Source organism: Salminus brasiliensis, chromosome 1, assembly GCF_030463535.1.
Source record: "Salminus brasiliensis chromosome 1, fSalBra1.hap2, whole genome shotgun sequence".
Lineage (NCBI taxonomy): Eukaryota > Metazoa > Chordata > Actinopteri > Characiformes > Bryconidae > Salminus > Salminus brasiliensis.
The window spans coordinates 14,394,281-14,420,064 of record NC_132878.1 but is presented as its reverse complement, the minus strand read 5'-3'; the positions used below and the strand labels follow the sequence as shown (position 1 = coordinate 14,420,064).

Sequence of the window (25,784 nt, the reverse complement as noted above, 5' to 3'; positions counted from 1 at the left end):
TTAATGGTATTAATTTATTTATACATACTCTGTATGTACTTCTGAATATGTCTATATGTGTAAGTTTTCATATTAAAATAAATGTTTTAATGTTGCAGTTTAACTGTTCCAACTTCTGAAAAATGTAAATACAGATAAAATGTAGATAAAAATGTGTGTAAAGAGTGTTTCACATTTTATTTATGTGAAAATGATGTACACGTGAGTGAACTTAAGGCATCACTTTTAAGTGAAACTAATATGGAAATGTTTTTATAGAAATTCTATCATATTTTTTGACCTATCACCCATCATTAGTAGTAGTATACAATCTGTGTGTGAGAATAAGAGAGAGGTTTCACCTCTCTGCGTGTTTCCAAGCCCGAATTTCAATAAAACTAAGCAGTTTCTTAACTGAGCAAACTATTCTGTGCCTGGCCGCTGTGCTGCTTTGATTCAGTCAGATTGCTGCACCCCAATTGCAAAAGCTCTGACAGCGAGCCAAAACCTACTCCCCCTCCATCCCAATTAGAGAAAGAGATTAGAGGTCCCATTTGAGGGGGGAAAGGGAAACCAGAGCCCTCCCAAATTACCCCAAGCATACTCAGAGTTGACATTCCTCAGCAATCAGAGTGAGCGGTGCATTTACAACGTACCTAAGCTCAACTTCTGTCTGACATTTCTAAAACATAGCTGTTCTGTTTCACGTTAGACTTACATTTCATGAAATTCTGCAGTCTGACCTCAGGAATCCACGTCGTCTCCACCCAAAGATTACTCTATTTTTAATCTAAAAATGACAAGACAGGATCTTAGAGTAAAGCCAAGAAAAGAATACAGTGATTTGCCCAACAGGGATTGACACTGATCCTAAATTGATACTAAACTGGGACCCAAGCTGAACATTTTCACTATACTCAGCGTAGCTGGAGTAGAGTTTTATTCTACCTGTCAGTCCCACACTAGCAGTGTGTCGTTATCTATAGTTGTTTTCACATATGTTGGTCCTTGATTTAAAGCAACATGATGTAGCAATTTTACCTTAAAATAGCAATGCTGAAAAACCATGCTGATGCTCCGCTGACTGTAATAGCAAGAATGTTGTCTCTGTCACTATGTAACTAGCTGCGAAAGAACTCTTGCAAGAAGTGTACGCTGCACAACCCGAGTCATATTTTTGTAAAATCCTGTAGTATTACTTCACCATGTCAGTCCACATACTTCTTCATGGTTCTCTATCTTTCCGCTTGTCAACAAATGCAGATGTACAGCAGTGGTGTAAAAGTGACTTGCAGTCTCCACCTGTAGGGGGAGCCCAGCAGCAAAAGCATATTTACACTGTTGTTCGTGGAAATGAACAAATCTATACAGTGGCGGAAGTGCTCAGGAAACCATATCATGAACCAAACCTGAATTTTTCTAACCAACATATCAGTAACTTTACTGCACTCTAAAAAAATAAGAGCTCTGCAAAGGGTTCTTTGAGCAATGCCACAGAAGAAACAGTTTTGGTTTTATAAATAATAAATAAAAAGAGATATGAGTGTGAAGGACTCTTAATTTGTTTGTCAAATGTTTCCGTTTTGTTCCAATTTGGTGCTATCAATCAATCCACCCGTACTCTCACTAGTACTAGCACTTGCCCAACACTAGGAGGGTAAGGACTTAACACATGTCTCTCTTGATACATGTGATGCCAGCCAGCGCGTCTTTTCAAACTGCTGGGCAGCCGACACGCTCAGAGGAAAGCACTGGGTCCCCAGCTTCACCGTTCCAGCTGCCATACAGATGCCTTTGCTGGCCAACATTGCTTAAGAGTGAACAGAGGTAAGAGCACCATCAACCCACCCAGAGAACCAACCCACAGCCAGTTGCGCTCTATCACACTCCGGACTCTGGATCTAAACTTGCGACCCCTGGACCATAGTGGTACCGCATTAGACTACTGAGCTACTCGGAGCCCAACTCCAACGCTTACACTCACATCCTCAAACCTTTAAAAGGCTCCTGACACATACATCTCTTTTACTGAATTGGTTATTTATTCTAATGAATGTTTCTACTACTGTATTTATGTTTATTACTAATTTTAAAAACAGCTAACAATATTTTTACAAGCAAACGTAGAGGTGGGCAGCAACCTTATACATGTTTGTGCCACGTTAGCAGCGATGCACCAAGTGTAAGGCTGCTTTTTCAGACCCTCTTTGTAAACAACTCATCTCTCTTTAATTCTTCTGTCGTAGTCATTTGAACATTTGCATCAATCTCTTTTCATTGTTCTACTCAGTGTTCAAATATAGTACAAGGAAAATATAACCAATACTTGGAGCTCTGGAAAATGTGAAGCAGAGGGTGAGAGTGGGTAAGAGATTTTGAGAAAGAGTAGATCTTGCATGCTCATTAATGGGTTTCATTTTGAAACAAGAGAGCCTAGCATGCAGCTGAGATTCTGTCCCAATAGCGTCAGTGTTGGCCTCAGGCCAGAGCAACTCTGGGCCTAAAACTTTCCCCCCTTTTTCAAAAAAAAAAAAAGTCTGAACGCTTGACCAGACAGCTTCTCTCCATCTCAATTTGATTTAAATTGCAGTAAAACAGAAAGCTCAGTATCACTCAGGGATTCTGACTTGCTCTCACATGAACAGCCCCCTCTTCCCTTCATAATTTTCATAGCTAATGTTTCTTGGCTCATACTTACAATCACAGCTTTACTGAAGCCACTAGCAGCTTGCAACATTCTGGAGGCTGCTAAAAGCTAGGGATTATCCACTAATCCTGCAACTGGAACTGCATACTAAATGTTCCAACAAGTAAAGCAAAAGGTTGGGAAAGTGTGAAGAATCACATAGTGAAATTACTTAGCAACACACAATGCTAATTGTTTGTAAGCATAAGCATTCACCGCTTAGAAGCTACATAGAGTTGTCGCTCCAGCCTGAAACTAACGGGCAAACTACAGATAATTGAACATATTGGCATATATAGGGGAATATTCTGTACAGTGTGTTTATATTATTTTGGCCAAACTTAGTTTAAATCATGAACCTTTGTGGCTAGCATAGAAAAAGTAAAATAATAAAAATAAATAAATAAATAAAATGGGGATGTTGATGCTTAGCTTTCACAATAACTAGTGGCTAAAATATTCTGTATGACTTTTCTTTTTTACTTTGGCCAAACTTTATTTATAGCATGTGCTAACAGAAAGACTAGTGGAAAACAAACTGTTGCTAAGTGAAAATAAAGAACTGTAGATTTTTATGAGACAGGAACTGGTATGGCTTTTAAAACAACTAGAGCCCAAAAACAGCATAGTTTCCATTTAAATGTGTACATTTGGCTGATTTCTCAAATTAGCAAAAGTCTCATTACCTCCAGTTATGCGCAAATTCCTGAACATAGCATAACCTGCTTGCTGCGTACGGTGGGAGACAAGATTCTCAATCATTGCAAAAGACTCAAAAGAGTTGAATCTTTATAAGCTTTCAAGCTAGTCCTCTGTCAGCTGTACATGAGTGTAGCTCAGAGCCTATGGGTGGAGCAGTCAGTATCTAATTTACTGAAGGCTGAGGTCACCAGCTACGGCAGAATAGTTGAACAAAACTCTTGTCTGCTTCCACGAAATACATTTGCAGATTTGACGAGCATGTAGATCCACACAGCTGTCAGGGAAAACACAAGGAAAGCAGATAGGAAGCACAGCAAACAGCTCTGAGAGGACACTGTCAATGACGTTCATTCCGATCCATAAATATTCAAATATTTATGAAAACCGAGCCGCTTCTCTGCGTTTTGGCCACCCGACACACAAACACTCCATTTTAGGTTACTGGAAACAAAGGTTGAGATTTTGGGGAAATACAGATTTCAGTGTTTTCACGTGGATGGGCAAAGTGCAGTTTTTTGAAAACTTTAATGTCACGATGTTCACTTGCACACCATTGTTACACAACTAAATATTTTCACTGCACTGTGACAGAACATCCTGCACTCACATTAGGATTATTACAATGCAAAAACAGGTTTTTCCCCTGATTATGAGTGTGTGGGGGATTCAGAGACTACTGCGCTGGCAATGTAAAAATGGTGGATTCTTCCTGACTTTTTTTCTGGTACAAATCAAGTTTTGAGTCTGTGTGTGAGATTGAGTTTTGGAGGTCTAACACTTCATCTTTGTGCTGTATTTAGGTCTGTTTTGGCTGTTATGCTGCTTGTTTGATGAATTTGGCATAAAACGTTGTGAGGACTTAGTGTCCCCTGCTGGTTTGGCATAATCACATGAGTTCAATGCTGCTAGGGACAAATCTACATTTTCAAAAATATGCATATATGTTGCATTATTGAAAAATCTGTATTTTTAAAAATTATTTATTTACCTTTATTGACTAAATTTGTCCACTTTCTCCAAGTGTAAAAATGTGTTTTGAGATAATCAGACATATTATGTGCATTTTTTAAATGTGCATTTACCATTATTCGCCAAAAAAACATGGATGGAAAACACACTACTGACGTGTAACAGCAATTCCAGAATGGAAAGCTTTTTGATTTTCTGGAAAAGAAAAGCATGAGTCGGCCCGGTGTTCTTCCAAGCCGGCCAGCAGTCTCCAGCTTTGTCACAACTGATTATACACATTGGGACCTCTCTGCCAAAAAATTGGATTCACAGCTTGCTCCCTCATCCAAAACTCTCCCAAATGGCACAGTGGCAGGAACATAGATACGCCGGAGTTGCCAAAACTCCCCGGCTTAGCCGCCCCATCCCTTTCTCTCTGCTTTAATGGAAACAGCTGTTGACCGTCTCTCATTTCCCCCAACCCCCCTTCTTTCTTTTGCTGAGCTGTGTTTGTTTAACTGTCTGCTTTCTTTTTCATATCCTAAGCAAATGTTTCTGAATGAGTTGTTGAGCCTGGCCTGGGTCTGCACAGAGAGGGCCCACGTTAAGCTCTTAATATAAAAACCATATGTTGAATCATTCAGAGTGGATGTTTAGAATTCCTCCGACATTAAAGCAGAACTCATGAGCTGGTCTGACCTGGACTGTCGCTCATTTCGTCTGTTTGTAGGGCAGGGTGTGCTCAGTCATGGCCTATTTTCCTGGCATATTGAGCTGTATTGGTGATCAAATGGAAAAGCATGGCATCATTACAGTGGCATGCAACAGTTTAGGCACCCCTGGTCAAAACTGCTGTTATTGTGAGTAGTTAAAACAACATTATTTTCCAAATTTTTACCTTAAAATAACAGCGGCAAACTCATTTGGATGCTCCACTGACCTGTAATAGGAAGAATAGTGTCTCAGTCGTTGCTACTTCAGGCTCAGCATGCTGGTTACTGCACTATGTAACTCTGGTGAAGTGGGCAGGAAAAGGCTCGAAAGCCTCTTTCACTTTCAGTAATGGTTCTGTATCTTTTAAAATATCTTTTTAAAATACAGATCTTTTACACGATTTGTCTTTACTACTGTGAATTTACGCTCTCCACCTGTAGAGGAGCCCATGAGCAAAAAAGTCTCCTGCATATTGATAGCAGCTCCCTGATGCCCGCAAATGACATACAACATCCCAGTAATCAGGATTCTGTATAGTAGGAAAGAGCAAGTGAGTGACAGATGTATCAAGAGAAAGTGACATCCTGATTGAGAGTGGCATCCTGGTCTCTCTTTTTCCTCAGTATCAGTGTTCTCTCTGGGCAGGATTTACAGTCGATTGCTCTCATTCATTGTGTATCAGTTCAGTTTAGCTACCCTGGTTTACAGTTTAGATAAAATCAGCAAAAGTATTACATACAAAAAAAATTGTGAGGTGGGGGTTTGCTTTTTATTTCTTTCTATTTTGGGTACCCTGCATGATTTAGGTTAGTAACACCTTAGTATCACAGCTTTTGAAGCAGGTAAGAGTCTTTCTGTTTTGGGGATTTATGCTAATTCTTACTGGCAAAAGGATTTTAGTTCTATGAGATTCTTAGGCAGTTTTTCATTCACTGCACTGTTGAGGTCTATACACAGATTTATAAATGATGTTTAGGTTGGGGGACTACGAGGTAAATGACAAAACCTTTAGCTTGTGCCTCTTGAAGTGTATATATATATAGAAGTACCTATATATGTATAGGACATGAAAGGATGTATCTCTTATGGATTATTCTGTTGATTATCATGTAATGTTACTAATTCATCTGTTTGACAAGCAGAGCCTCTTTTATATGATGCAGCAAAGTAATAGAAGCCATATTACCCTCAAACCATCCTGTGCAAACATTAAAAACATTATTAAAGATTATTGGTGGCTTTTATTTTTAAATGAATGTACTGATGCTAGAAGTATGTAAGTGAAAGAGAGGCAGAGAGAAACAGAGAGCGACAGAAGATATGAGAGTTTGCATTTGAGACAGCCATATAAAATCATGTCCTACATTTGTCTGGAATTGTCAGGAATTCTTTCCTTAGGGCAGTTAAACATTAGGCATCACCCCAGCATTGTATTTATATATTAGGATTATGTAAGTCAGTAAAGCCCTGACCTTGAAACTGTAGCACACACAGAAGCACACACCTCGCAAGGACAGGCAGGGATTGGATGACCTTTAGACAGAGGCACCTTTGTTCCCTCAGACGAGGCCACAAGAGCAATCTGACAGGAAAATCCCTGCATGTCCCTGTAGAAAAAGAGGAACCCAGGCCTGTTCCACTAAGCACACATAAAAGCAGGTCTAGAGGAAAGCAGAAATAGGAACATGGTGAAGGAATACACTCACTACAATAGTGATATTTTGAGGAAAATCCTTTGTAAAAAAAAAAAACCTAAAGTACTGGTATGGCAAAAGCTGACATTTGCACAATGTACCCCACAACCACAAATGTGGTCAGTCATCCAGTCAGCTTTGTTAGTTTTGCAAGTTTTAAGCATTAATTTTGTTTAAAGTACCTAATAAGTAGTGGAAGCTTACAGCAACATCATATACACTGTACGGACAAAAGTATTGGGACACCTGCTCATTCATTGTTTCTTCTGAAATCAAGAGTAAGAATTTATCCTGCCTTTGTTAGAGCAACTGTCTCTACTGTGCAGGGAAAGCTTTCTACTAGATTTTGGAGCACTGCTGTGAGGATTTGATAGTATTCAGTGACAAGAATGTTAGTGAGGTCAGTCTAACTCTACTTCCTAACTCATCCCAAAAGTACTGGATGGAGTACAGGCATTCCACAGAACACAGTTGCACTGCTCCACAGCTCAATGCTGGGGGCTTCATACCCCTCTAGCCCACGCCTGGTGTTAGGCATGGTGAGAAAAGGTTCATGTTTATGTACTCCAGAGAAATCTGTTCTATTGGCAATACTAGACACAGGCAAAGACAAAGTAGCTGAATGCATTCATTAGAAGCGGTGTCCACAAATATTTGGACATGTAGTGTATTTCAAGGCATTACTTCTTAAAATGAACAAAGACATCTTCTTATATGTTAAGACACACTCACTAAAACAAGTAAATACTATATAAATAGGCTAAAGAAGTTCTTACAGCCACATCAGATCTTCATTGCAGCTTCATGTGCTAATCTTTATGCTCTGAGGCAATCAACCACAAAATCAACCTCTGCAAAAGTTCATCATATAGCTAAAAACTGTAGCCTGAATGTTCCCTATACTGTCTGTTTGCTCATGAGTTGACAGAAAAAGCTCCAGTGCTCACAAGTCACACCATGAGTCTTGCCCAGGTGCTTCCAGGCCATGATTCATTAGAAACTTCCATGTGAAGGTCTTTTACTCCCTTCTCAGGAGGTAGGACTAATGACCAGAGTAGTCCAAGTGGAGGCGGGATGGATGGAGAAAGACGATGAAGGAGAGTATGTGTGAACGGCTTGGCAGACAGAGAGACAGAGGGAAACGACATCAGCTGGAGGACTTCACAAAGCGATGATTTCTGCTGACTTTGAGGGATGAAAGGAGAATATGAGATCATTAGAACAGCTGCTACATTTATAAACCTTAGCTCCAGCATTTGGACGGTATAACTTCCACGTCGACCAGTGTGAAACTCTGGATTCAGCTTCAGGTATACAATCTCATCTTCCAAATTCTAACCTGAGTGTTTAGACTTTTAGTCTGATTTAAGACCTGACTGCTCCAAACCTGATCATCATGGATGATTCAGGAATTTGAATTTGAAAAGTGTTTGTTATAAATGTTATACACCCATTTTCTGGCATAGCTTCTGATAGGTCCTGTAGATCAATACCTGCATAAGTCGATATACTGAACTTGCCAAACACAATGAAATCATTCGAATGTTGCTAGGCAAAACTCAGGCCAACCCTTCACAAATCCTGGGTGGCCTGAATGGTCAGATTCAGCCACAACACCTCACACTGTATGTGTAATCCCTCTGAAGTGGACAGATTCTATCCAGTTTATCTTTAAAATCTTAGTCTCACTTGAGATGGAAGCCAAAAACAAAGCCATTATTCATTGACTGCTTTACTGAGATCAAGAATCAGCAAAGCACACATAAACATGTAGGCCTACATCAATTGATGATTATCAGAAAAACAACTAATATAAAAATGCTAATATTAGGTTATATTTAGTCTGTTTAGTGCTGTTTTATCTCTGCCAATAAACTAAAGTTTTGTCAATAAACCATGCCAGCTTTTTAAATACTACCACTACTGAATACTAAGTTTATCCCTAAAGATCATCTGAACAAGGATAAAATACGGTTGTAGATTAGAGGAGAGAAGAAAAGAGAAGAGAAGACACTGATACTGTCTGGGAATGGATATATTGTATTATTCCACATTTACATTATTAGACATGTTAAATGTTCCCTTGCTCACAAAGGTTGTGGTACCTGTTTTCAGATTATAAGGTGGATAATAAGTGGCTTGTTTTATATTTACATTATTTCAGACTCATTACTTTTCAGATAAGCAGACAATCTACTGGATTCTACTACTCTACTACTAAGGAACTAAAAACTGACATTTGAGTGATGTCAGTCAGTAATATATATATATATATATATATATATATATATATATATAAACATAGTCTAGCCTTGTTTTTCACTTTTTTTAGACATTGATTTAGTAAAACTGTGTATTTTAGGCATTATGTCTTGACACAAGAAGCACAGGCGTATTCCCATGGAATTCGCTAGCTGAAATGGTTTCATAATAAGTAAATAATACTGAACTTTACTGAATTGTCTTATTTTCTAACTATCTAACTACAATCTTGAAATAACTATACTTCACATTACAAGCCTCATAACTCCAGCTTCCAAAATTCCAGTTTATTGCTCAAATTGGATTTGACCATCTTGACGGTTCATATTACCAGGCTGAAGTGACTTAAATCTTGACTTGATTTGGCTTGTGAATTTAAACATATCTGTTTGTTTCAGTGTGGACATTTCAAATATGATCTTTTTAAATGATATTTAAATCAGTTTCACATGTGCTCCTATGTCGGATACATATCCAAATCATGGGCAGTCTTTTTGCCTGTACGCATATGCTTAGTGCTGTCGTGTCATCAACAGGCATCGTCAGCACGGCAAAAACAACATGCCAGCGTGTGCATGCGAGTGATTTTAGGGATAGATTAATTCACATTACAGACAGATACAGGTCAATCACTTTTATGTATGTGAACTGTCAAGATAGCCAAATCCAAGCCAAGCCAAATCCGATCTGAGCAAAAAATGCAATTGATCAAAGAGGCTTATAATGTGAACACATCCAAAGTGATCTCTATCTGTCTGTCATGTGAATGAATTTGTCCCTGAAATGACACACGCATCTGCTCACTAATGCAGCTGTTCCTACCCCCCTATTTTTGTCACACTGCCATGTGAAATCTGTTTGACCCCTCCTGAAAAGTATCAACCAGTATCAATCAAGTTCTAATTTGTATCCACGCCAAGACCAATTCAGGAAATCATCAGTAAATGCACTAATCACTAAGTTTAACGCCTGATTCTGCATCCTTACTATTTAGTTATACACAGTCCACACAGACATCCTCCTTTCCATCTCCATTCCGCTTTGTTTAGTCTTGCAGCCAAGATACTCCAGACATCGCGAAGGGGTCAGTAACCTTTGTTTAAGCCACCAAATGTATACACATAGGACATGCATATAGTTTAGATGGTTGCACTCATTTCAGAAATGTAGAATTTATATGAACATCCCTTCACAGTTCACACAGTTGGCTCTCTCAAAATGGCTCTCTGAAGAATCATCCGTTGAGATGGTTTAAGAACCAAAGCTGTTTCTTGTATGACATCTTCCTTTTTGGCACCTTATTTTTTAAGAGTTTAGCAGTACATTAATACTTTAGGGTTATATGTCCAACTAGTCGTAGTCATTTCATCCTCATTAACTAATTTCCATGATCTAAATTCTCAAGAAACCGAATCTACAAAACCGGTCTCAGGTCAGTGTAGGTACAGTATGCTACTTCTGTTAACTGCTAACTGATCTGTGACCGTTCAAGGGAAAAGAGGCTTTCATAAAGACCTTTTGCTTGATGAGAGGCATGCTTGTTGATTCTTAACTCCAGTGGAGCCTGTCTTCATAGGCTACAATCGGTCATGATCTAGGTGGAGAGGCAAACAAAACTAAACTCAGCTTGAGCCAAAGACAAAAAGCTCCTCTTGAGGACTTAACAGTTTCTCTCAGTTCACTCCTGAACAAAACCTCTCACCAGTGTCAGCCCAAAAATGTTAAAAACTCTTTCAAACAATAAGAAGAAACACCACCACTTGCTAAACAAGAAACACCACAGTTATTGCTGATGCAGATGAGCAGTTTTAGCAGTTATAGCTTAAACAGATGCATCCAAAGCTGGTAGCCTTTTCACACTCAGCAATGTTCCTAGGCTTCTTAAAGTGATGTTTTTCTCATTAAGAGTCAAAGCAAAGTTAGGTCCTAGGTATGTTGGTGATCAGTGTTCTGTCCAGTTTATCAAGGCTTATCCAGTGTGCAGTATTGTAACCTGGCTATTATAACAGTGAGTGTTCTATAAGGCATCATTACTATGTTGGCAGCATAAAGAAGAAAAATCATATCTACCAAAAAAAAAGAATCAAGCTTGGGCATATGTATAATGTGCAATGCATAAGACATGGTCAAATCATAACCAGTAAAGTGTGTAAATGTCTGAATAATTTAATAATTAAGATTTGATTCGGAACACATGCAGCCTCAAAGGTTTCTGTAACGATACGGGGGTTGAGGCAGGATACAAGCGTGAGTTATTTTTAGTAAACCTTTTAATATCATTCCTGACAGAGGTCACAGAATCCAGAAGACCAGAGATATCCATAATATACAGTACATTTGCCAGTGTTAAATCTGCACTGTTACATTTGAACACTCACAGTGTTGATTTAATACTGGCAAATTACTGTGTATGAACATGAAGAAACAAAACCCAAAATGAAGAAAATAACAACACAGAGAACAAACCAAGGAACCCAAACCAAAGCAACCACACATTGACAATATTGACAAACGACAGGACAAACGCAGGGGTTTAAGAGAACAAGACACAAACAGGAACACCTGGGGAGAATAACGAGAGAGCAGGTCTACAAAAGAGACACAGGTGGGAACACTAATGACTAGGCTGGGGCTGAAGAGCACACAGGGAAACCAAACCAAACCAAAACAAAGACACAGAACAGGGAGAGAAAACGAAGGCAAGACAGAGACACATTTACAGTTGCAAATAATTCGTAAGAAATTAGGAAGACGTGTGATCTGTCCACAAAGATGAATGGAATCTACCTGAAATCATTAGGAATACCCTGAGCGGCCTGTGGTTGCGGGTTCAGCCCTTGCTCTGGTCTCTTTGTGTAGTGTAAGTTCACAGCTCTAGATTGGCACAATAGTCTAACTGCTGGCTCATCAAGTGTGCAGAAATCAGAAGTTCATATCCCAGCAAGGGCGCAGCACTCCTTTGTCAAAAGCCTTTCAGTCTGGGGACATGTCAAGTGATGGGGACGTTCTAACCTACAGATAGGAATGGACTGTAAACACACTGAGAGGGAAGGACACAGACTAAACATCTCGTACAGTACTGAGTAATTTCAGCTGCAGCTTACATTTCGGAGGCTCAGCTCAATGTATATTGACCAAACCTAGGTGAACTACAAATGTGAGTTAGGAGAACATTTGATTAAACACAGTTGAGTTAACTCAAAAACGCTCTCTGTAATCAGTTACTGCCTCATTTTTAAGGTGGCCTGACTTTACATGTATTTACAGTGAGTCTTAGGAACAGCAAAAGAGCTTCGCTGTTTAATCAGAAAAGATACCCGTAGCTAGTTTGCGTAGACTGGGACAACATTAGCATTAAAGGGGAGGCTGTTTATATGTAATAACCACAGTCATAACATGAAGCTATGGTATTTGTACATAAACATGCTATTGAATCAGCGACTAACTGTGTATACTCCAGTTTGCTTTATGGTGAGCAACACAAGTCTGAGAACACTGGTCCATGACATCAGCAGTGTGAGCTCGCCAAAAGCACACACTGGAGAGGAAAGTGGAGAGAATAGAAAGCTCTGCTGAGGAGCTGACCACAATATCTAAATATTGACTCTGCGACTTGTAATCATGTTTGGTTTGTGGACAGGGTGAAAATAAACACGTGTGTGTGTCTTTGTGTGTGTGTGTGTGTGCGTGCATGTATATAGGCATGTCTGAGAGTGACATCCCATCCTATACAACAGTTGGAGAATCCTATATAGAAGCAGGGATGGAGATGCCCTTTCAGCACATTTTTAAACTCTTCATCCATAATTAAATCATATTCATACTTTCAGAGCTCTGCCCTGTTTAGTGTTCCTTCAGCCAGTTCCAGCTGCTGCATCTGGACTTTATGAGTTTGAGTGTGAGTGAATGCGTGCGTGTTGTAATAGGTTATGTGTGTGGTCTAAGTATAAACGTTGGCTTTAATTTTTCTTTTAACAAAAACAGCGGGGGAAAAAAACAGGGAGAAATACCTCCCAAACTCAGACTTACAGTGTGCTTTTACTGTGAAGCTAAATCAGACACAAGCATACAGACAGTATGTATGTAAAGGAACTGAAAAGAACAAAAAAAAAAAAGAAGAAAAAAAAGGAAAGAACTTCCTGAAAATGCCTCCCCCTCTACCTAAGCCCCCTTGGAGAGTCTTAGACTAAATCACCATCTGGGTTTAAGGATTGTATCATTTATATGTCAAATCAGTTCTATTCTTTTTATGTACAGTCAAGAGGATAAACCAGGACACCCAGTGAACAGCTGGTTTCGAACATATTTGAGCAATATCAGGAGATGAAGGTAATATAAGTAAACACACACCTCCACATTTATTACCTCTTTAAACGTAGAACATCAGAATCAGGTGGAGCACATCAGCAGCAGATGATTAGAACATGGTTAGAGAGGATTTTGAAGATGTCAGTCTTATTTAAACCCCAGATATTTCATTCGGTGTGCTCTTGATTGTTGAAGCGAGTGGTGGTATCAGTGTGGCGAGATCCAAAGAGCTCTGTGTCTGAGGCTTTCAGAAAGAAGAGAAGGCTTTGAATGATCTCAGAACAATTGGAAATCAGCTGTTCCACTGTCAGCTTAATCCTTTTTAAGTGGATAACATTTAGAACCACTGCCCACATGGCCAGGTCAGGACATCGTAGCAGGTTCAGCACAACTGTAAAAAGAATAAGTCTCCAACAATCCTAAATTTCATCACAGGATAGTTCCTGCTACAGTTGTCAAAGTACAGCACCTACCACCAGAAAAAGACCAAACAAGCTTGATCTACATGGGAGGTGAGCAAGCACCCAAATCTCATTGTTTTTTGTCTGGGGGTTCTCTGGCAAACTTTAGTCTTGCCCTGGTGTTTTTTGATGCATGCACTTTGACATTCATTGTGGCAAGAGCTACCTGTAGGTCCTTTACCTCCATCTCTCAATATTGAGAATAAAAATAAATAAAACATTCATTAAAAAAAAAAAAAAATTTTATGGGGTGTCCTATTTTCTTGGGGGGGGGGGGGGTCTATCTGCATTCTCTATGAAAGAGGAGTGTCTGTGTTTCTGGCGCTGCACCGTTTCTAAGGCTAAGTTCCAACAGGCTAACATCTCAAGAAGTATAATGGAGCAGACTGTGGTAAACATCACAGGCTATACTTATTCAATTTGAAAAGTAGGAGTTAACCACTGAGTGTTTTAGGAGAAAGAGGTGGAACCTTCAAGAATCTTAACCAAGGAGGTCTTTATCTCCTCAGATAGAAACTGATGTACTCTTCAAAAATAAACTTGACAAAAGTGATGCTTTTGATTCCTGGTTGAGTTGACGGCTACCTAAAGCATCTGGTCAAAGTACAATTTGACACTGAACCATAGATGAGGTGTGCTATATTCATATTTTTGACCATGTAAACGCCCGACCACAGCTATATTTTGGATTGATTATTTTTATCTTTCGCTACTCTAAACACACATGACGTACTGTTTTTTTGGGGGTTTTATTTATTCAGTGTGGTGGAGCATGCCCAGAGACCTTAGCCCCCTATCCATGAGTCCAGTGACAACCCTGCAACAAACTGACATGCAATAAACTGATAAGAGTGCATGTCTTATTGCAAATATGTGGTGCCCTCTACTGTTCTGAGCAGGAAGGCCACTGAGAAATAGCCTATTTGACAGAACTAGTACTTTTCTTTTGACAACATCACAAAATCATTAAACTACATCCTCTGATAAACACTCAATACGAACATCCGAGGGTGCAAATCATCAATAAGTCTAGAACAGAAAACTGTTTACTAACTACCAACTGCCAACATGAAGGGTTGGTGGAAGGAGGCTGGTAGAGGTCCGGGACTGTTTTCCAGGTGTGGGCCTGGACCCTTTGTTTCAATGAAGGCTAATGCCAAAGAAATTCTAAATAATTACATGCCTCCAACTTTCTGGCAAGCTTGAGGAAGCCCCTTGACTATGCCTCCATGCACAACACAAGGTCCACTGTGGAGGAACTTGAGAGCCAGAACCTTGTAAGACAGTCAAATCAAAGCCTCTATATAACTGCCAAGAACCTGCAGAAAGGTCCAAGTTTAGTCAAGAGTGATGGTGCACTCTTCCACACACACCCCTACAGCTAATTTGGAGCTTTTTACCCCTTGGTTTGGTTTGTTTTCACAGAAGGGAAATAGTCAAGTGCACCAAAACGCATCACAACAAACAATGTTTGAAAATTCAACTGCAGAAGAGGCAGAATCATAGCTAATGCCTGGATACAGGAGCAGTTTAGCTCAAACTGAAGAGTACACCTGTTAGTTGGGTCCCCACAAACAAACCGCTTTAAAGTTTGTTTGGGACTGGACCAGGACCAAGATCAAGACCACCTCTTAACAGGGGGTGTGGTTGTTTTAGAGTGCATCTGAGTGAGATTACTGTGTTCAGACCTGTCCAAACGAATCGCATCAAGAGTAAAAAATGAACCAAAGTCCAATTTAACTGGGCTTAAGTGCAGGTGTGAAAACAGCCTTAAAGCATGCTATTTAAAACATTTACACATGCCAGATGAGGTTTGGCGATACATTAAAGGGGCATTTGGATTAAAAAAAATAAAAAAAAATTAAAAAATAAGAGAGGGGGGGGGCTCATTTCATGAAACCTTGCCAACTGTAAAGCATGAGGTGGATGGATCATGCTTTGGGGTGGTGTTGCTGCTGCCAGTGGTTTTGGCAATGTTGCATGAGTCAAGGGACTAATGGATTCCACCAAATATCAGCAAACGCTGAATGCAAATGCCAAAAAAGCAAAAACAGAATAATGATCATAAATGAATACATTAAAACCACCATGCATAAAATTAAGAGCTCAAATCTCCTATGCTGACCAAACATTTGCTTTGTGCCATCTCCCCCTCTGAAATAAACAAAATAATCTTGTTTAATTTGTTAAATAATATTTCATCTTTAAACCATTTGGAGAACAGTTCATTTTCTACTAACTGTTAAATGGTATCAAACTTTGACCAGGAGAATCCAAACCTTTGTATACCTGCAAGTACAGCAAAATGGAAAAAAGAGGAGCGCAACATCTACCCTTAGCTACTTTCATTTATTTGAAAGACAGCATTATAATTATATACAACCAACAAACCTGATTGTTGCTAATTGTAAATGGATGGCAATATTGTCTACAGTGGCAAGAGTTACTGTTGTGAGATCTAGGTTAGAAAGAAGTGATAAGTCAACTGTGCAGAGGTCGAAGCCCAGGTTCCAGTGTTAAAGCGTTGATGGTAATCGTGCCTCGGCATGGACACTCAATTCCATTCCGTTCTGTGGTAAGGTGTCATAGCTAATAGCATTTTCAACCACTGTAACCAAAAGAGTTTCACATATTTGCAAGCCGATTTTGAGAAAACTACGCAAAAGCACTAAAGAAACCAAACACCAAGGCAGCTATTGAGCCTCTACCAAAAGACAGAAAACATTCTAGGCTAGAGTTCGTCTGATTACTTTGATGACTTACAATAAAAAAATTAAATTAAAACAAAAATAAAAAAGGGGTGGGATTTGTCTGCAAATCTATGGGGACCTGCAAAACCATATAGCTGGAAAAATGATATTTAAAATGACAAATGGTAGCCTTGCCATTTCTTTACTAAACTAGAGCAGCTTTTAAAAATGAACAGTAAAAAATGAACATTCAACGAGATTTATGTGAAACACTTTCAAGTGAATTAGCATGTGTAAATAGTGTAGTAGATAGTACATACTGTGGTGTTGATTACATTGGGTTAAAAAAAAAAGTGTAAAAAATAAGCATACTTTACTTACTGAAGTTAAGGGTTGTAACACTAAATCTCAAGATTTGTCACATACGTGTTAAAATTAAAAAAGGCACATGACTTAATTTCCAAGTGAAAATTTAAAATAAGGGTCTGTGTTAATGAAACTTTCTGACATTCTTACATACCAGACAGCAGCTGATCATCCCCATGCAAAGAAAACAAAAACTGGAGACGCTTGCAAACTAGCGAATGTGTACATGGTCATCTGCAAGAATGTGTCTTTTTTTTTTTTTTTTTTTTTTTTTTTTTAAGAAAGTAGAGGAATTAAGGCAACATTTCCCTGTATTCCAAATGTAGATTTGTAACTTATAAATAACAATTTTTAATGAAAAAATCTTAGGCTCAAAAGACAAACTAAATTACAAATTCTTTTGGGCGAAGAATTTGGGTGAATGTACTGCAGCTGGACATGTAACCTTTTAGTCACGTACTCAAGCCACCTTTGTCTTCTTGTTTCTGCTCTTCTACTCCTAATCACTCGCAAAAACAAGCTTAAACAAGGTTAAACTCTGTTAGTCCAACCGCCCGTCCCTTTGTTAACCACAGACTCTGCTACTGGATGTTTGAATGCACAACTATGATTCTGTACATGATGGAGAGATAGAGTGAGCCAGTTGTTTTTCCCAACCTAAAAGAAAACCGAGCAGAAAGTAAGAAAAAAAGAGAAAGAAAAAAGAAAGAAAAACTTTGGTCCATGCAATATCTAACGTAGTTGGCTGCAAGTTTCTGAAAATCAAGAGCACCCTTTTCTTGTTTTAATTTTTTTAAGTCCCTGCTGTTAATCCAGGCTGGGGTGTATTCAGTCCCTTTTCTAGCCATTCTCCTTCCACAGAACCAGATGAATGCTATGATCAGGCATGCTGGTGGCAAACACCAAGCCTGCATCGTTCTTGCCATCAAATCCATTCAGCCACGAGGTGATTCCTGGCAGGAAGCTGGAGCCTCTTTTGGATTTGCGGTAGGCCGGCAGGGGCCAACGACCAGTGATGGCCTCAGTTCTCAGGTCCATGACATACAAGTGGTGGTTATCGAAGAGGAGGGCAAACACCTCACCGAAGCTGAGCAGGGAAGGACTGGCTGTGTCTTGTTGTGGTTTGATGACTCTGTAAGTGGCAGTAAAGACATATTAGATACTGGACAAATTAGCATGACAGTTTCTTAAACAAGCTTTTGTATAAAACAAACTGAACTAATGACGGGTGGGACACTGGACATATGTGCCGCTTATTAATAACAAACAGTAATAATAATAACTGATGTTCAAGAGGCACATATGTTCAAAACAGTTTACACTAGACTACATACAGTCTATATCTGTGTACTTATGCTTTGTGCTGATTTAAGATAAGATAGTCCTTTATTAGTCCCGCAGTGGGGAAATTCTCAGTGTCACAGCAGAAAGGGATAGCAAGACACTCAGTTACAAAAATTTAGATAAATAAATTACACTATATACACAATATAAATAAGAATTTAAAAGCAATAACAATATTATTTACAGCAAATGACTTATAATTGCACATGGGGGGTGGGGGGGGGGGGGGGGGGTATTGCACATTGTCAAAGCTTTACCGTAACACATCAAAACTGGCAAAGTCCCACTGGTAGACGCCTAGATCTGAACTGCAGACGATGTAACGGCCATCAAACTGTAACCGGGGCTGGAGGCAGACACTACGGTCCTCGGATACAGACAGTGTCTTTAAGCATTTGCAGTTGATCTCTCGCCCTATAGGCCATACCTGTATAAACACCCAGTAGAAAGGAGAAAGATTAACAATGCCCTATGTCACAATATATGCATAACTATTGCAGCAAAAAAGGTGATTTTACCTAATTAAATGCCAGCAAACATGCAAATGTTAAGTCTCCAAGCCTGAGAGTTAATGGGTCTATGTAAATGAAAGAAATCCCCCAAATCCCAAGAAAGTTGCAAACAGCATTTACATTACCTTGATTTCATACTTATCAGCGCTCAGTAAAATATAGTCGCCAGGACTGTGCATCATGGACTCCACCTGGCTTTTCTGCAGAAGTACCTAGAAAAGGGCGAATGAGAAGTTTGTGTGTAGACAGCTCTGCCTGTATGACTCTGCATTTAAAGTATTCTTTAATTTGTATTGTGAACTATATTACTACAGACTTCCCTTTTAGTCCCTAAATAGCTTTACTAAATATTGTGGGGCATTTATGTGGGGAAAATGTCTTACTATGTCTATAAAGAAATGTCTTACTATTTTACTTTCTTTTTTTATAGCAATTCAGATATAAGCAATATACCATTTTATAATTGAACATCATGCTGTCAGTATTATATCTTTACACTAAACTGCTCATGCTCATTACTTACACTGTTGGCTTTGTTAATATGACATATGTGCTGCTGTTTACAAACACTTAATATAATTTGCACTCGAGACATGGTTTACCATAATATACTGTACACTTTCGTCAACACAGACGGATCGCCTCAAGTGTAAGACAGTTAAGTCATTGATAAAGTAACAATAGTTTGCACCCTACAATTCCACATCTGTCTTCATACATATATTTAATGTATTTACTGTCTAGGCACCTTGTCCTGTGTTTTTGTTTCGTCTACTGTCTTTGAACTACTGTGCTTATATCCATTTCTATTACTGCACCAGAAACTTATCCTAATAATGTTTTGTGATGTTTTAGTATAATGACAAAGCTGAACTGAAGTTTTGAGACTGACAGAAGCATGACATGTCTTTTCTTTTGTAGCTTAGTTTAGCAGTCATGGAAAACAAGCACCACTTACTAAGAGCTAATGGGCTGTCATATACTGAGCTAAGTAACAGTACATGACAACTGAACAGACGCCACCTGTTCTGCAACATTGTTGGCACACCATTTGTAAGATTTGCAAGCTTTGCTTCTGAAGATCAATCAGCTCTCTGTACTGGACAAAGCTTGGATAAGGATTTTACACTGGTTCAACCACATAAACAACAATGATGTTAGTGCAAACATATTTATTTGTCTTGCTTCTATAGAAAACATACAGTGCAGTCATTATTCACTGTCATCATTTGGACTAAACAATCTGTATTGAATGCAATTAAGTACATATTGTTGCACAGTAGATCCAGAATATTAAATGCAAAAAAATAATACACAATGCTTGTTTTCCATGAAATCGACAAAATAGCCAAAGAGGCTGTTTGAGGTGGTGACTAAATCTTTCCTCTTTGTATTTATCTAAGTTTTTAACAGACATTCTAATCCAGAGCAGGTTGCAGTGATGGGCAAACACCTGAAAACATCCCTCCTGCAACAGAAAATTAACCCTGCTCTACTGTGTGCAAGATGGAGCTGCTATTCACTGTACTTTGCAGCCTTTTTAATCTTTCAGTCACAATCTTCAAGAAACTCAACTGCTTATATAAAAACTAAAACACATTTACAAAAACATCCCTCAACCTTACATAAAGCCTACTTAGAGTATTAAACAGGCAGCCCATCTCTGAGTCCATACTGAGTACTGCCCTCAACGGCTTGACCATAAGACATTGCTAACACTACTAACACTGTCTTACCTTAGTGACCCATTCTGTGTGTCCAGTGAGGGTGTTGAGACAGGCCCCAGCTGACAGAGCCCACACTTTGACAGAGAAGTCTGCTGAACCGCTGACCAACGTGTCCAACTCATCATTGTAGTCTACACTGAACACTGAAAACAGAGGTACTTTAGAAACACACCAATGCTAAACAAACTACAAAAACTACAAACCCATGCAGGAACACAGTGCCAGAGAGAGACCAAAGTATTTTACAAATGTTGAAATAAGGTGTTTACTACATCAGTCCTTTTGTTTAGGGTTGTCACTTCCGTACAATGGATCAGCAGGATTATAATTCATATATAATGATATATATCAATTTGTGCAAGCAGTTTTTCACTTTTTGACAAAATGTGAATCTGGGTACAATGAATGGGCTAATAAAAATTACACTTCCTTATTGATGCAATTATTTTGCAATCTTGAAAATAATATGCATGGTTATTAGTCAGTTTATTGCTGAGCTTGTTTTTAAAAAAAATATTTTTACTGTTTTACCGTTAGTTGCGTAACTGGTTACATGATCACTAACAACCAAAAGAAACTAAATACAGCATTTATACTGAAAACTAACTGGCTCTAAAGCTGTCTACAAATACAGCCCATAAGTAGAAACTTGGCGGCCAAATCCATTATTTGATACTGCTCAAAAACACCTGCCTGGAAAACCACAGGAAAAATACAACTCATAGAAGTAAATGACAGAAAACATTCTGTTTACAACATCTAGCCAAGTCAAGAACACTCTTGAGGAGGTGGGTGTATCATTGTCAAAGTCTACAATCAAGAGATGCCTTCCTTAATGTAAATAAAGAGGGTTTACATCAAGCAGCAAACCACTGGTAACACAGAAGAACAAAATGACCAGATTAGACTTTGCTATAAAACATTTTTTAAAAGCCTGATCAGTTCAGGGACAAGAATCTGTCGACATATAAAAACTGAGCATGGACAAGCTAAGACAAGGATCATGATTTGACACAATACCACATCATCTGTAAAACATGGTGGAAGCACTGTTGCAAAGGGCATGTATGGCTGTCAAAGAAATCGAGTCACTGCTGTTTACTGATATGACTTGACCGAAATAGCAGGATGAACCTCAATCCAATTGACCCAACTGAGCATGCTTTTCACTTGCTGAAGAAAAAACTGAAGAAAAAACAGAAGGCAACAAACTGGCAAAATTAAAGCTGAAAGTCTACACTTCAATCGCACCTTCATGGTGTTCAGAGACTTTTTGTCACAACTGTTACTGTCCAAATACTGACTGTATATTATCCAAGTTCTTGTATGAAGAAACTCGAGGCTGCTGAAGTCTTTGCTTCTCTAGCAAAACAGCTTATAACGTTTACTTCAGCTGAGTAATAGAATGAATCAGTCTGTTGATTCATAGCACACTGTGTGCTGGCAGAAACCTGGCAACACCACCTAGCACTAACCTGCACCAGTGTGTCCACGGAATTGCTGGATTTTGGCACCTGTACTCCACTCCCAGCAAGCAATGGTGTTGTCAAAAGACCCAGTCACCAGTTTCTGCTCATCAAACTTCACAGTTGCACAAGTGTGTGTCTGGATGCCATAAATGCACTGCCCAGTGCGAACATCCCAAAGTTTCGCTGACAGGTCATCAGAACCTGGAAGAAAGATACAGCAATGGCAAGTTAGTAGATCCATACTTTAGACTTCATGCAGACCAGCCATGGCAGCATTAGTGCTGGAATTAAAAACAGTGAATTATCTGTTAAATTATCTGTAAGGGTTCAAAAACAGATATAAATGTATATTGATATAAATTTGTAATTTACCAAAAATGTCTAAAAATGTCCCAAATCATCCTAATTGATCCGATTAAATGGGACACTAGCTATTAAACTATCATACAAAACTGTGTCCTCCTCATACACATCCATACCATGCATTGCTTTAAGCATATATGTTTAAATCATGCAGTGCTCCCTTAAACACAAATATCCTGAAAGAAAAAAAGGACAGGTTGGTTTGTATTTCTGCACATACCTGTGCAGAGGAGACCATCTTTGTAGTATAACGCATACACACGGGCACTGTGCCCAATCAGAGAGCTTGTCTCAAAGGCATTTTCCTCTTTCAACTGCGTCATGCGAATCTTGGCCTTCAGGTACACCTGTTTCCAGTGCACTGCGTCCTGGATGGAGTCGTCAATGCGCCAGCCCAAGTCTCTGCACACGCCCTGCCATACTTCCGTACAGGCATTAATGACTTTGTTCCACTGCTTGCACACCAAACAGCAAGTAAGCAGCGTTTGAGGGTCCAGCCAGCGGAGCAAGTAGAAGGCCAGCTCCAGGGGCAGCAGACGCAAGAAGTCCCGCTTCAGCAGCGTCTCCAGCCCATTGGATAGGTGCCGGAGTTGGGCAGCACCGCTCAGCGAGATCAGGTGGTCCAGCGATTGATTGCGCTGCTGATCATTCAATGCCAGGAAGGAGGCGGAGACTGACTCCAGCCATCCCTCGAAGGCCTCCTTCTCCATGGGCACATGAGGGCGTCTACCTGTTGAAAAAAAAAAATGTGGATACTAAAAACTCAGAAGAGGTAGACAGCATCACAACTGACATTATGACTGATATTGCATGTCTTCATCGCTCAGTATGGACTTTCAGTACCTTCCACACCTTCTTAAATAGATGATGAAGTATAGAGCGAAATACAGTTCACTTAGAAAGGTAACGTTTAATGTCAAACAATTTTAAGTAGAGCGGCACAATTTATAATTTCAGCATTGTCATTGCACAACAGTAACATTGCAGAATATGCTATTGACATCCTGTGACAACTGATGAAATCTGGTCACAAATCCTGTATACTTTATTTTGTATGATATATCACAATAAATATCACAAAAAATACTGCAGTGTCAACTGTTTCCACAATATCACGCAGGCCTAGTTTTAAGAATTATATTTTTGCTATTGTCTGTGCATCTCACAACACCTAACATTATTTCCAGAAATGTACAGATCTTATAAATGTCTATTCAGTGCCAGAAGTGTGGATCTGAACCTGACCATATCAGACAACACAACACATTTACCCAGAGGCACCAAACCAGATAACATTAAGTTACAGTATCACTAGAACAAGAACGCTGAAGGTGGCCAAGCATGTTAACCCTTTCAGGCTGAGCTTGTTATACTATATGGACAAAAACATGTAACCTATGAAATCAAAGGTATTAAAATGAAAAATAAAATAGAGTCTTGCTTTTGTTAGCTTCTCTACTAGATTGTGGAGCATTGCTGTGACTATTTAACAACAACAGCAACAAGAGAACGAGTGAGGTCAGGATAATCTTATCACACCTCATCCCAAGTACTGGATGGAGCACCATCAATCCAGAGAGCACAGTTCCACCGCTCCACAGCTTTAATGCTGGGGGCTTTATACCCCTCTAGCCCACACCTGACATTAGGCAGAGGGCCAATAGTTTCATATTTACCTGCTCCAGAAAGCTATATTATATTAGCAACACTTCTCTATAGGGTCTGGACAATGCTGTGTGTGTGTGTGTGTGTGCATGTGCACATATGTGTCAGCAACCAGTGCACCTAAACAGAAAAATAATAAAATAATAGAAAGGGTGTCTACAAACATTTGGGCATACAGTGTGCCATGCATCAGACTAAACTACTTGTCAAGGCTGCATCTGTTGTCCTGCCTGTTAGCTACAATCTGGACACTCAGGACAACTCAGGGTTGAGCTTGACAGTGTTTTGACTGAAGGAATCTGTTGACCAGCAGGCTAAAAGCTAACGTTTGCGACCCACCCTGCAAATAGCAAGCTGCCCACAGAGTAAACGACCTCCAGTTCTCAGACCTAGCCAGCTAAATCTAGCTAATTAGTCTATCATTTAAACGGACGAGTTTTTAGAAGTTGGCCACTCCGCCAACTAGCAGCTGCTACCAAAACACACAGGTTAGCGAGCTAGCTAACGGACACCGCTGCCACACAAAACCCGTCCAGGATTTCCAAACAGCTGAAAGCGACACACAACAGGGGCAATGTAAACCAGTCACACCATGTCGGTCTCCAAATCGGTCAGAAAGTCAACAAGCGACTCACCATTTCCAGAAGAATCCGATGGTTAGCGGGGATGCTAGCTAGCTAACCCAGCTAGCTGGATAACTAGCCTAACGTTAGCTGCTGGAGCTAAATAGCGAAGCAGCAGCGTTAGAGAGAGAGAGAGAGAGAGCAATACTAGCTAAACACGTAGCTAGCTAACAACGAAAATAGTAAGGTTATGTTTAGAAGGGATAGAAAATAATACAGCTATAATTTAATAAAAAGTAATTCTGCTGCAAAGCCTGGCTAAAGTCTGTTGAAGCTAGCAAGCTAATTAACTGAGCTATACAAACCTCCAATGTCTGCATAGCCAGACAGCATATTTACTGTACAGCATTCACACAATAAAAGGATAAGAGTTATCAAACTGCATACGCAGACATAGACACATCACTCCTCGAAATTTTCGACGTTGTCGAAATGTAAGAAGCACACGCTGAACGTTTTAATCAACGTCTGTAAACGAGACGAGCTAACGGCTACCGCGGAGAGAACCCGTTAACCCAGAGCAGCGACGGGAAGTTCCGCCTGACACCAGCGGGAGAGCCGAGAGGCGTGGCCGGAATCAGGGTTACCCTAAAAACCCATAGATCAACCAATCAATAAATCTATCGATCTAATTATCTATGCAGACTTTAAAACAATAAGTAAAACAACAGTATAGTGAGAAGGAAAGTAAAAAAAAAATATATAAATGGCATAATTATTTTAGATATTTAAAATAATACTGTATGATATACACAGTGAAATAGCTAGCTAGCTATATGAGACTTACTGGGTTGACATTCATCACTGGATCTATAGGTTAGTCGAGTCAGTGATAAAATGTAGCTAAAATGTTGGTTTTATTTCAATTAATAGTAAATAAAATGTACGTTACCTCTCAGAGAGGACGCTTGTATAATTTAACGTGCTCCTGTCATTAAAAAAGAGAGAAAAAGCAGTCTGAGATTGAGTTTTAATTTTGTGAAAGGCAGACTTTTATTGAAGATGTTCTGGACGATGGAGTCGCATGTACCGCGTCCTGGTCAGCAGGTGGCGCACACGCCCACCTCTGAACACCACCGCCGGGCCTGCCCTCGAGTCCTCCTCGAATCTGCCCGTGTACGACTTAAGAGGCCTGCTTAGGTGATTTTGGTATATATATATATATATGTGTGTGTGTGTGTGTGTGTGTGTGTGTGTGTGTGTGTGTGTGTGTGTGTGTGTGTGTGCCTATTGTCAATTCAAGTCAAGTCAAATTTATTTGTATAGCGTTG

At 39.5% G+C, this 25,784-nt stretch overlaps 1 protein-coding gene across 1 annotated transcript; it reads right to left on the bottom strand.

The window, feature by feature from the left end:
• Positions 1-16,089: 16,089 nt before the first annotated feature.
• On the bottom strand, positions 16,090-25,045 carry fbxw2 (F-box and WD repeat domain containing 2). Its single transcript, XM_072672487.1, has 8 exons — positions 24,819-25,045; positions 24,526-24,612; positions 22,446-22,955; positions 21,869-22,063; positions 20,403-20,536; positions 18,792-18,878; positions 18,412-18,581; positions 16,090-17,942 (listed from the first exon to the last, which is right to left on the bottom strand). The coding sequence occupies exons 3-8, from the start codon at positions 22,933-22,935 to the stop codon at positions 17,651-17,653; spliced, it is 1,368 nt and encodes a 455-aa protein (XP_072528588.1). The 5' UTR covers positions 22,936-22,955; positions 24,526-24,612; positions 24,819-25,045; the 3' UTR covers positions 16,090-17,650.
• Between the last annotated feature and the right edge of the window lie 739 nt (positions 25,046-25,784).